Consider the following 12,672-nt stretch of genomic DNA (forward strand, 5'->3'; position numbering starts at 1 on the left):
CTTATTATTAGCGTTTCTGTTATAACTTAATGCAGTTAATTAGTCAGTTACATATAAATACTGATGTAACTCATTGTGATAGTTAGTTTTTCATTTTCACAGTTTATACAAAGATTCAATTTCTTCTTTGCTCTCTCTCTTTCTTTCTCTCATCTTCATCATAGAGTCTGATACCTTTCATGGTATCAGAGCTTCTTTTGATCCATGGACGCTTCCGCAACAGCATCTGAACCAATAACAATGTCTCATCCGACTCAGAATACTGCAGAAAATGATAACGTTTCACCTGCACTTCATACCTTTTCGAATCCAGTATCTTTTAAACTGGATGAAGGTAATTTCCTTCCTTGGAAACAACAAGCAATGGCTACAATCAGAGGCTTCAATCTGCAGAGGTTCATCACCAATGAAGCAGATCAATCATCTCAACAAGATCAGTTGTTGATGTCTTGGCTTCTAGCATCCATGTCTGAGTCCTTAAATACAAGGATGGTTGGATGCCAATCTTCTTATCAAGTCTGGACCAAATTGGAGGAGTTCTTTACCTCTCAAACCCGATCCAAGATAAAACAGTTAAAGATTCAGCTAAAGAATATCAAGAAAGACTCTTCAGTCTCAAGTTACTTGCTGCAAATCAAGAAAATTGTTGATTCATTAGCAGCTACAGGAGCTTCGGTCAGTTCAGAAGACCATATAGATGCTATTCTTGATGGCCTCGGTGAGGAGTATGATGTTTTTATCACATCTGTGATTTCAAGATCAGATCCATATACTGTGAGTGAAATAGAGGCACTCTTGATGGCTCAAGAAGAACGCTTAGAGAAGCATAGAAGGAATGAAGCTGGCTTGATGCAAGCCAACCTAGCTCAAGTAAATATCAGAAGGCCTTATGGACCAAATGCTGGTCGTTATCCTCAACAATTCAACAGAGGAGGTCGTTTCAACAACTACAGAGCAAGATATGGTAGAAATGGAGGAAGAACTAATCATCAGCAGCAAAGTGGAAGACCTCAGTGTCAGTTGTGTGGCAAATCGGGTCATACAACATGGGAATGCTACAATAGATTTAATCAAGGCTTTCCCAATCCATTCAATAACAGATCTGATCGTGGTGAATCTTCACATTCACAACTGCAAGCAAACATTGCAGTAGCTGGAAACAACTCGTCTGCTCATCAAGATGATAATACCTCTGAGTTTTACTCAGTTTTTGATCCAACATGGTACCCTGACTCAGGAGCCTCAAATCATTTCACTCCAGATGCATCAAACTTGCTGACAAAGACTGCTTACAAAGGATCAGATACAGTTCAAATAGGTAATGGAGCAGGTATGAAAATTCAGCATGTTGGTCACTCACTTTTACACTCATCCTCCAATTCTTTGTCTTTTGCCTTACCTAATCTTCTTCATGTTCCTGGTCTTTCAAAGAATCTTCTAAGTGTATCTCAATTTGCTAAAGACAATCAGGTTTTCTTTGAGTTTCATGCTAACAACTGTTTTGTGAAGTCTCAGGCTACCAAGGAGATTGTTCTCCAAGGAAAGCTTAAAGATGGCCTTTATGCCTTTGAAGGAACAAGTCCAATAAAGACTTCCAAATCTCTCAAGCACTCAGCTTATCAAGTGCAAACTGAAGTCAATCCCATACATAATGACAGCCATTCTAATTCTGTTTCGAAGTCTGTACTAGAACTATGGCACAATAGATTGGGTCATTCTTCTTTTTCAACTGTAAAATCAGTATTGTCTCATTGTAAGATACCATTCAATAATACAAAACAGTCTGTATGTTGTGCCTGTTGCATGGGGAAAATGCATCAGCTTCCTTTCCCTGTCTCTACTACTGTCTATAATTCTCCACTAGAATTAGTCTATACAGATGTTTGGGGTCCAGCTCCTATAGACAGCACAAATGGCTCCAAATACTATATATGCTTTGTTGATGCCTTCAGCAAATATACATGGATATATCCTATGAAACTTAGATCACAAGTTCAGACAATATTTTCACAATTCAAAACAATGGCTGAACTTCAACTCAACACTAAACTTAAGTGTTTGCAAACTGATAATGCAAAAGAGTATCTTGCACTCAAACCCTTTCTTCAAACTCATGGAGTTGTTCATCGGCTTACTTGCCCTTACATCCATCAGCAAAATGGAACTCCTGAAAGAAAGCATCGCCATATAGTTGAAATGGGTTTATCTATGTTAGCAGCCTCTCACTTACCAAAGAAATATTGGGAGGATGCTTTTGTTTCTGCTACTGTCATAATCAACCTTCTTCCATCCTCTAGTCTCAATAACCAATCTCCATGTAAAGTCTTATTCAATAAAGAACCGGAATACTCATCCCTAAGAACCTTTGGGTGTCAATGTTACCCCTATCTTCGACCATATAACTCCCACATAATGGACTATAGGTATGCTCCATGTACCTTTCTAGGCTACAATCCCTCCTATAAAGGGTACAAGTGTCTTACTCCATCAGGAAAAGTTATCTACTACCGTCATGTCCTCTTTGATGAAAATAAATTTCCTTTCAACCATCCACCTTGTTCAAAAGTATCTATTCCGTCTACTATCAGTCAAAACTCTGTTCCCTTTATACCTACGGTCAATAAAGTACCCACTGTTGTTCCTTTAGTAGCTTCACATGTCCCACAGGCTGAATTCTCTACTTCCTCTATTATTCCTATTATTAATGACACTGCATCACCTGCTGGTAATGTTGTTTCCTATGTTGCACCTGTTACTAATCTTGATTACAGGTCACTATTACCCACTGAGTCCATTACATCTCCTCCTGTTCAAATTACTGCACCTGTTGCATCTACTGCAGAGCCATTGTTGCAACTTGCTGCTTTTGTTCCCTCTCCAGTGATCAATCACATCCAATGACCACTCGAGCAAAGGCAGGAATCTTCAAACCACGTTTGTTTTCTGCCTCCTTGGAACCTACATCTGTTGCTCAAGCAATGTCTGATCCCAAATGGCTTCTTGCAATGCAAGATGAATATAGTGCTCTTATCAGAAACAACACTTGGGATCTTGTCTCTCTTCCTCCTGGTAGGAAACCTATAGGTTGCAAATGGGTCTTCAGGATCAAGTATAACCCGGATGGCTCTATCCTCAAGCATAAAGCAAGACTTGTTGCTAAGGGATTTCATCAACGTGAGGGCCTAGACTACACTGAGACTTTCAGTCCTGTTGTGAAACCAGCCACCATCAGGATCATCCTCACTCTTGCACTTTGTAAAGGCTGGCCTATACATCAACTAGATGTAAATAATGCATTCCTCAATGGTGATCTAGCTGAGGAGGTCTTCATGTCTCAACCACCTGGATTTTTTGTCTCCAATACCTCTCTGGTATGTCGATTGGGCAAAGCTCTTTATGGGCTCAAACAGGCTCCTAGAGCATGGTTTGAAAAACTAACCACCACTTTGATCCATCTTGGTTTTACTGCCACCAAGTGTGATTCTTCCCTATTTGTTTCCATCACATCTTCAGCTACTACTTATGTACTGATCTATGTGGATGACATACTCATCACAGGATCTTCCTCAACTGCTATCTCAACACTTATCAAGTCACTTAATGCAGCTTTTGCTCTTAAAGATCTAGGCAGCCTTCACTACTTTCTTGGCATCGAAGCTAAATCTTCCTCTACTGGTGCCCTTCACTTATCCCAATCCAAATACATAGCTGATCTGTTAAAAAAGGCAGGTATGACCACCTGTAAATCTCTTCCTACTCCTATGGTTTCCAGCTTGAAGCTTTCCTCTAGAGATGGCACTCCTTTTCACGACCCCTCCCTATACAAATCCATAGTTGGTGCCCTCCAATATGCAACTGTAACTCGCCCTGACATTTCGTTTTGTGTCAACAAGGTATGCCAATTTATGCAATCTCCACTTGATACTCATTGGCAGGCTGTCAAGAGAATCCTCAGATACCTCAGTGGCACTAAACACTCGGGATTAACCATTTCTCCTTCCTCACATGTCAATCTTCAAGCCTACTGTGACTCTGACTGGGGTTCTGATGTTGATGACAGACGCTCCACTTCAGGGTCCTGTGTCTTTCTTGGGGGGAATTTAGTCTCATGGTCTTGCAAGAAACAACAAGTGGTAAGCAGGTCAAGCACAGAAGCCGAATATAGAAGTCTAGCTGCAACAGTTGCAGAAATAATGTGGATCAAGTCACTGTTGTCTGAACTCAGAATTGGTTTACCACAGAACCCAAAAAATTATTGTGACAATCTAACTGCTGTTCTACTTACAGCTAATCCTCTCTTTCATTCGCTAATATCATGCAAGAATCAAGGCCATATTAGTTATTTTATTAATCATATTAGTATTTTACTTACTTATAGATCAAGGCCATATTAGTTGCCCATCTAATCAATGTGGGATTATATATCTCAACACGCCCCCTCACGCAAGAGCCTTTTTAGGCTAGAAGCGTGGAATTTGGAAATTGCACAGGCCCATTTTTGGTTTACCTTTTTGTGCTTTTTTTTTATTTTAATTCCACTTTTTAAAGCGGGAGACGGTGAGGCTCTGATACCATGTAAAGAACCTTGGGACATGGCATAGAAATATGTTTCCAACAACAAGCCTACTTGGTTTCATAACATAGGGCATATGGGTTTATTTCTTCTTGACTCTCAATTTTAATTTTTTATGTAAATGCTAGTAACAATGACCCAGTTGGATGAATTGAGAAAAAAACTTGCATTTTTTAAAATCATTGAAGAAAGAGAAAGGGGAGGAGAGAGAAAAAGTGAGAGGTAGTGGGAAAGAGTTTATTTTATATCGTAAATCTCCATCGTAGATGAAATTGTAATCTAACGGTATTGAAAAGAGTAAGCAAAGATAGACAAAATAAGAGTAGGCAGAATAACCTATAGCTCAATAGATAGTGTAGGATAAATGGAAGAAAACAAATTCTCAATCATTTTTATTCAAACTAATGAAACATAATTGTCAAACAGAATCATAAGCTATTCTTAGGCTTCCGGAGTGAGTTTAATTTTAGGAAAAATGTTTATCTTTTTAAATGACACAACTTACATCCTTTCATTCTCACAAAGAGGTGGGACCCGTATCTTTATTTTTTTTTTGTCAACTCTCTCTCCTCCTTTATCTATTTCTTTCTTTCTCTTAAAATGACACAATTTTACATCCTTTAAAATGACACACACTTTACCCTTAGTTTTATGGGATCACACTTGTAATATAGAAAGAGAAAAGAAAAATGACAGAAAGATAAATGGTAAAAGAGAACTATAGGAAAAAGAAAAGAAAATACTGATGTAGTTGGTCTCACCTATGATTTTAAAAACGCTCTCTCTCTCTCTTCAGCAAACGCTAAACCTACCACATCATATAGGTAGATTATGAAACACATCTAAACCTAAAGGAATATTACGTGCATGGTTATAGCAAACCAATCTGCAACCCTGTGGACAAATTCAGTTTCTTTTGTGTGAACAATATAAATAAAAAGGGTAGATTATTTTTACATCTATATAATAATAGAGTCTTATACCTAATTTTTGTTATTAATCTACTTATATCCAATAACTAATAAATTAAAGCCATTATATATGAGTGAGGCCAATGATGAAGATTAAGAGTATAACTTATACAGATATGAGCAATATAAAATGATCATGTTCCTAAATAGAATTAATTGCATATATATTATTGAGGAAGGAAGAATTTATATTAGTGGGAGAATAATTAGTCTCACATCTAATTTTAATTGATTTACTTTCATCCTACAGTTTTAATTTATTAATCATGTGAACTGTTAGACTAATTAAAATTAGCAAATGAAATTAAGAGTATAAGTTACATGGATATAAAATAATCTGCCCGTATATTATTTGTATACTTAAATGCATTGCATAAATAGAAGTGCGTGCGTGCTTGATTACAGAGTAGGAAAAGCCAGTAAACCATATCATTAGGTACAATATAAGATCATGATTTGAGCTTTTTATTTTTTCTAGATCTTAAAAACGACGGTATGGTTCAAGTTTCATTTTAATGTTATGTTTAGATGAATGGACTGGACTGGTTAATAATGGTTTCCAAATAGTGAGAACGACTCCCTTCAAAACTTTGAAATAGTAGTGTGATATTTTTATCATTGGAACTGCCTTATACGAATGGATAAGCCCCGGCCCATAAAACCCCCCAACCAAAATTTCACACCTTTGAAGTGACAAGAGCCCTGCTCGTGTTAGAACTACATATTCCCCAACGTTGTTAAAGCCATGAAATTTAGCATAACTCTGCTTCTCAATCTGGTAGAGAGTCATTGGAAACGGGGCTTATATCTATGACTTTTTTTCCTTTTGCATTTTTAGTTTTGTAGAAGCTACTTTTCACTTGTGAAAAGAAATAGGAATGCTAAAAATTATTGTGCAATTTTTGGTTCTCTCCATATCCTTGTATTGATTAATTCCCTAAAGTTAATTTTCATGCATCAAAATAACTAGAGCCGACAAAATGGGTTTGGCTTGGTAGGCCAACTCGCTTCACCCGTCAAACAGGGCGGGGCAAGGCAGACTCATTTTTTGATGGGTTGATGATGAACATAGACGAGACGAAGCGGGTCAATATAAAATAAGTTCGGGCTGACAGACCAATCTGTCCAGCCCGCCAAACAGGACGGAACGGACTGAGTTTTTTAGCCTAACGTGGTGAACTGACTTGTTTTTTGACAGAGGCCGACCACTTTGCCATCTCTAAAAATAACAATCCGTTTAATGTTTTGCGCGAGATTTAATAAAGTCATTACATATTCTCTAGATTTAATTATAAGTGCATTATATTATCTTAATGCTTTCTGATTTCACTTAGTGAAAATATCGAGACAAAAATCAAGTTAAAAAAAATTAACGTTTCTTAAATTTTTAAAAGAAGTAATTTAAAACAAACTAAAATTTCAAATTGACAATTATTTCTGTACTATCCTAAAATTTCACGCCTTAAAGTAGGCAAATGTAATGGTTAATGATTTGATAATTCTCCAAGTACAGCAAGAATGGAATAATGATATTAGTTATATAACTTCAAAAACTTTTCCTTCACTTCTCAAAAGACTTCCTTGAAGATTTTGTCTATGTTGATTACAAGCTTTAAAAAAAAAAAAAAAAAAGTGTTCATAAAATATGTAATCTATGCTACAACACTATATACCCCATTAACCACCCAACTGTAGCATTGGTAAAGAAAATAGGAGGATATTGTACAAAACCAGCCATGCAACCATCAGCAATCTTAAACCACACCCAATCATGAGCTTTGATTCCATAATTTTTGTTAACAAAATTCTTTGAAACTTGTGTCATGTTGTGTCCATCCCTTGACCTTGGCTAATCTGCATGATTGTTCAATAAATAGTGAATACATTGATGACCTTTCCCATGGGACCATCCCAAAATCATCAATAAACTCCTTCATTCCTCCAACTAAGAATTGCCAAACTAAAGCACCTGCTCCAGACCTGTTTCTCTTGGCAGATTTGTAGGTTATGTCTAAAATTGTTTTATACATCTTTTCTCTATCAGACAATGAAAAGTTCTTGATTGTGGATGATAATCCATACTCAGAGAACAAGACGGGCTTCTTCAATACCATGTCACCATCTTCAATATGAGAAAGCATCCACTTGGAGACAAATTTTATATAGTCTTCAACTTCTTGCTCATGAAACCTATGCAATTTTTTCATTAAAACAATTAAATAAACGGAAAAGTACAAAAGAAAGAAGCTATCTGAAATTAGTTATCATTAGAATATTTGGGATGTGTACTTCTGAATACAAATCAGGAGAAAGATCTTAAAGGGCATAGGTACAAATTTCAAACAAATTATTGCTGGAGATAGTTGATTGCTTAAAGACATACGAGAAACTCAAAGCAGAAAACGTTCCATTCTGCACGTGTAGTTCTTTGGAACATCTAAAGTTAAATTCCTCTTCTTAAGGGCAAAGGCAAACCCCAATGCACAAGGCTCCCCAACTTGCCAGAGTAGGGGTGAGGACCGATTTTATGCAGTCTTACTCTTACCCTTACATTTTTACAACATTTTTACAGAGAGACTGTTTTCCAAACTCGAGCCGGTGACCTTGCGGTCACAAGGAGCAATCTTACCGCTGCTCAAAGGCTCGTCCTCTAAATTCCTGTTCTTAAGGGTCCAAGAAAATCTTTAAACTACAGACATAGCAGTCAAGCAATGCTTACCAATGATCTGGGTAGATATGAACAGAAGTGAAGTCAATATTTGAGATTTTGGAGTTCCTAATAAAATCAGATCCAAGTCTGGATGCCCACAACTCAGGGTTGACGGTCAACCTTTTTGGGTCATTAGGACCATAAAATCCTTCAAGCCCAACAGTCACCAGATGGTTCTTGTCAATCAATTTCACAAAAGCTGACATTTCCTCTATCCAATCCTGCAATTCTATGTCAATTAAGTAAACTGTATACTTAAATATCTACATAGGAAGTAGTAACACCACACATCATTTTCTTTCCCTCCTAAACTAAGCAAAAAAAAAAAAAAAAGGGAATGATGATGACCTGCATTTTTCTCCTCTTTTACTTTTCAATGAATGGAGGTGGAACAGTAAAAGTAAACATCTTGTTACTTTTAAATACTTAAGTTTCCCAACAGGGATTCAAAAAATGCAATATCACAATGAGTATCACAACAATGGATAAAAATTGGAGTAGCCCCTTAATATCAAATTCAGCCAAGCACTTGTTCAAAATTGGGAAAAGCTAAAAGAGCAACAGATCATCTGAGATCATAATAATTTATTAAACAAAGAAATCAAGGAAAGAAAAGAGATATATTTCAACTTTAAAATAGTCATTAACATTGCTAGCAAGCTTTTTCTATAAATATTTGAAGGGGTTAAAGCACAGGTACAGGACTTACTTGGAGAGTATCGCCAGAAGGATCAGTCATGCAGCGAGGTTCATTAATCAATTCCCAACCCAAAATGATGGGGTCATTTCTATATTCAATTCCAGTAATAGTATTCTTCCTTGTTAGAATAGTCTGTAGACAGTTGGAGAGGAAACAATTAATTTATTGAAGACTGCAAACATGCAACTAAAATTGAAATGCCCAGCAAAACAAAAGGCAAAGAGGGATAGCAACTATGGATAATCATTGTTTGGACGCACACGAACAGGAAATAGAAGCGTGATGTATTAAAACAACAGGCATGGGAAAAAAAATCAGTGTTATAAAGGGGAAAATAGCAATAATCCAACACAGAAATTCCATAATTTCATCATGAATTCTCTATTTTAAAATTGAAATTTGATCTTAATGATTAAAAAAGACCACACTCTAAATGGATTTATTGAAAATTTGGTTTTTGATAAAGGCAAGTAGCATTATTTGAGTCATGGTCTAGACTCCAGAGAAGTGTAAATCATTCCATATGTTTCAAATTTAGCATACAAAAGGAAACAGAAAGATACTAAATGGAGCTTCAAAATAAGGTTTGTTTTTTAAAAAAGAGAAAGAAGGTTTTGCACTGGGTAATCTTTTTCTTTGTTTTCAGAAAAGGATAAAAGGATACAACGATGATTCAGCCATGTAGAACATTTAAAGATTTAATGCAATGGTAGAACATTTCTTTGTCAATATGCCAACACCAGGCTCAATTTTCAAATGCATGCTAATATGATTTAATTTTGGAAAACAAAGGATTAGGCCAAGGGCATTCCTCAAATGCCAAACAAGTGTGACCAACAAAGACCTAATATTGCAATCTCCTTGTCTAGCTTCCATACAATTCTTCAAATACAAATCATCCAAAGTTTGGGCTACTAAGTTTAGGCATCATAAGAGACATATTAGTACAAAAGTATTATCACCAGTGTAAAAACATAGACATATCATACCTTGACGTAATACTTGAAATAGCTTCGGATTGAAGGATCAAAGAAGAAAGAATCATTAGATGAGCTTAACCCTACCCCTTCTTGCCATGCCCATTCGACATACTGAGTCTTCCCACCATATGCTGGCAAGTTATTTACTAAGCTAAGGAGCAGCCTAATTCCATGCTTCCTTGCTTCTGCTATAACGTAGTCCAAGGCCTGTTACCAAACCAATCCTCAACATGGTTTTCATTCATCATACAGTAACGCAAAACAGTAAACAACTAACTTACTCTATGGACCAAAGGGATTACCAGTAATGCAACATAAAGCATTTTTCATTTCTACCAGGCATGCTTCAAGGGAAGAACAGACAAATTTCCAAGGTAATCAATCATCATAAACTTCTAAAGGACTATATTACAAAGCATGTTAGAAATTTTCAAAAAGTAAGCACACATAAACCTTTCAATTTTTGCATGTCAATCAGAACCACAAACACCACTTTTGGGAGAATTTCGCATGTGATAGATTGATTAGGGATGGAGTAAGGGTGAAGAGAAATAATACAAGTCCAGCAAACTTCATGTTGAATCATGGGCACAATTGTAGAGGCATACAAACTAGACGATCTTCACTTTATTCTACAAACATTTAGATCACACAGAGAGAGACTTATTCTCCTTTTTTGTTTGTATCCTAAACACATACAATATTATATCACTTTCCAAGAACAAAGGTAAACATGGCCAAAATATTCAGCTCTGCACCGACAAGCATGTCATGGCACATGTCACATTTTACAATTATCATCACCTTAAAAGTTCATTCCACAAATTTAGCATGGTTTGTTCTCAGCCCCCAATGAATCTCAGCAATTGTATGTACAAAGCGTAACTACCCATCATAGATACAAAGTTACAAACTCAGTTTTGGAAGCCTCCAGCCACAAAAACTCAATTTCAGGGAAAAAAAAGAACAAAAAGTGAGTGAGAAGGGATTAAAGTAAATCCAAAGGAAAGAAAACCAAAATAGCCAACGTCCCACTACTAGACACTCATCAAAATCTAATGATGTCAGTATCCAGAATCAAGCATAGAAAAACAAAAAAAATACATTAATACATCAAAACAAAAGAGATGAAATACTAGGAGGAACAACAAACAACAAAAAGCATGAAAATTACAAGCTACAATACCTTGAAAGCTTGTTCATTGAACACACCAGGGGAAGTCTGAAGGGCATTGTAGTCACCATCATTGAATGCCCAAGTTCTACAAACAGTGAGACCCATCTTAGCCCCAGCTTTCAGCATTTCATGAACCCTAGGCCTGGAATAATCATCCACAGATTGAACCATAAACCAGTAAGAGTTCCACCCATTAATGTAGAACGCTTTCCCATCCAACACAAACTGAGTCCCATTTCTCTCCACAAAAGCTAACTCTTGTTCTTCCTCAAAACCGAACCTTATGTCTCCAAAAGACATGTAAATGAAAAACACGAGCGATGCAAAGCCGAAAATGGGATAAAACAAACCATTCCCAGACACCATGCTTCTGTATATCATGTACACGTTTTGCCACAGAAACACCAGATGAAATCAACAGATTTGGGAGATCCAAAGATACCCTTTTGGCTATATATTCAAAGGGTCACCAAATTAGTGCCCCCCAGATGAAGATTGCTGAACTACACCTTAAGGCACAGATGTGAACGTGACTGTTCCTGACCCCCCCAAATGATTAGAATGTATAGATCTCTCCTTTTCCCTTTGAGAAGATTATTAATGGACTCGAAAGGCATTAACTTTACTAAGCTTAGTGCATAAAGACTGCAACTTTGACAGGGTTGTAGATTGCTGTAACAAAGGGATTTATAGAATGAGATGAGCAGTGATACCTATTCATGAAATGGGGGAATGTTCATGCTTCCACCGCAACAAAAAAAGAGAACTGAAAAAGACTCACATGCCTTTTCTTCTTCAGAACAGTCAAAAATTAAAAAGAGATTATTAGGGTTGAGGATAAAATAAAATAAAATAAAAAATGTGGAAGATGGTGAGTGTGTGGTGAAATGTTTGTATCAGAATATTGGGTTGTTTACTTGTTTGGATTTAGATCTAGGAAATGTGAACCTTAATTCTGTATTAATATTTTTTTTATAAGTCAAATGTATTTTTTTTCTGAAAATAATTTTATTCATGATGAATTCAAAATTAAAATTTTAAATCTCTTTCAATAATAATAATAATACTGAAAAGGATAAAATATATACTTTAATTCAATCGGTATTAATATTTTAAGGAACGTATCTTTTAATTTCAATAACTGTGGGCCACCTTGTTTTTTATGAGTTACTTTTACCATGTTCAGCAATTTAAAAAAGACAAAAAAAAAAAAAAAAAAAAAGTCACAGCTCAGTGTTCTTACTTCTTAGGTGTTTACTAGGTACAGATTCTGCATAAAGTGATTTGTTCTGTTGTTAAAATCTTCAGACCAAGCTTGCCCTATTTGCAGATATTGGCATCTTCCACATGGAAGCCACTTCATGCTTAGACAAATTGGACAGTGACCACTTTCTCTATATTTTATTTTGTTAGCCTACTTTAATACCATAACTAGTATGCAATTTGATTTTGATAACAAAAACAGTGGAAATATAATTTATCGGATCTATGTAGTTTTATAATTAAATAATTATTTTATATTCTGGCATGACAAGTAATTTGTCCTTTAGCATGCAGGTCA

At 36.1% G+C, this 12,672-nt stretch overlaps 1 protein-coding gene across 1 annotated transcript; it reads right to left on the reverse strand.

The window, feature by feature from the left end:
• Window positions 1-7,070: 7,070 nt before the first annotated feature.
• LOC133292138 (mannan endo-1,4-beta-mannosidase 2-like) lies at window positions 7,071-11,817 on the reverse strand. The gene is made up of 5 exons (XM_061490517.1): window positions 11,121-11,817; window positions 9,944-10,141; window positions 8,964-9,086; window positions 8,264-8,475; window positions 7,071-7,734 (listed from the first exon to the last, which is right to left on the reverse strand). Exons 1-5 carry the CDS (start codon window positions 11,490-11,492, stop codon window positions 7,341-7,343), a joined length of 1,299 nt encoding a protein of 432 aa, XP_061346501.1. The 5' UTR covers window positions 11,493-11,817; the 3' UTR covers window positions 7,071-7,340.
• Between the last annotated feature and the right edge of the window lie 855 nt (window positions 11,818-12,672).

This window comes from Gastrolobium bilobum, unplaced genomic scaffold (assembly GCF_033153095.1).
Source record: "Gastrolobium bilobum isolate Gb01-03AN ecotype WA unplaced genomic scaffold, APGP_CSIRO_Gbil_v1 utg124576, whole genome shotgun sequence".
In the NCBI taxonomy this organism is placed as follows: domain Eukaryota; kingdom Viridiplantae; phylum Streptophyta; class Magnoliopsida; order Fabales; family Fabaceae; genus Gastrolobium; species Gastrolobium bilobum.

Excerpts from the sequence above, each read along its gene's own strand:
- LOC133292138 (XM_061490517.1), bottom strand. The coding sequence starts at position 11,492 with ATGATATACAGAAGCATGGTGTCTGGGAATGGTTTGTTTTATCCCATT. Across the intron at positions 9,087-9,943 it reads ATTTCAAGTATTACGTCAAG|ACTATTCTAACAAGGAAGAA; the intron begins GTATGATATGTC and ends AACTGTCTACAG. Across the intron at positions 8,476-8,963 it reads CTTCTGGCGATACTCTCCAA|GATTGGATAGAGGAAATGTC; the intron begins GTAAGTCCTGTA and ends ATAGAATTGCAG.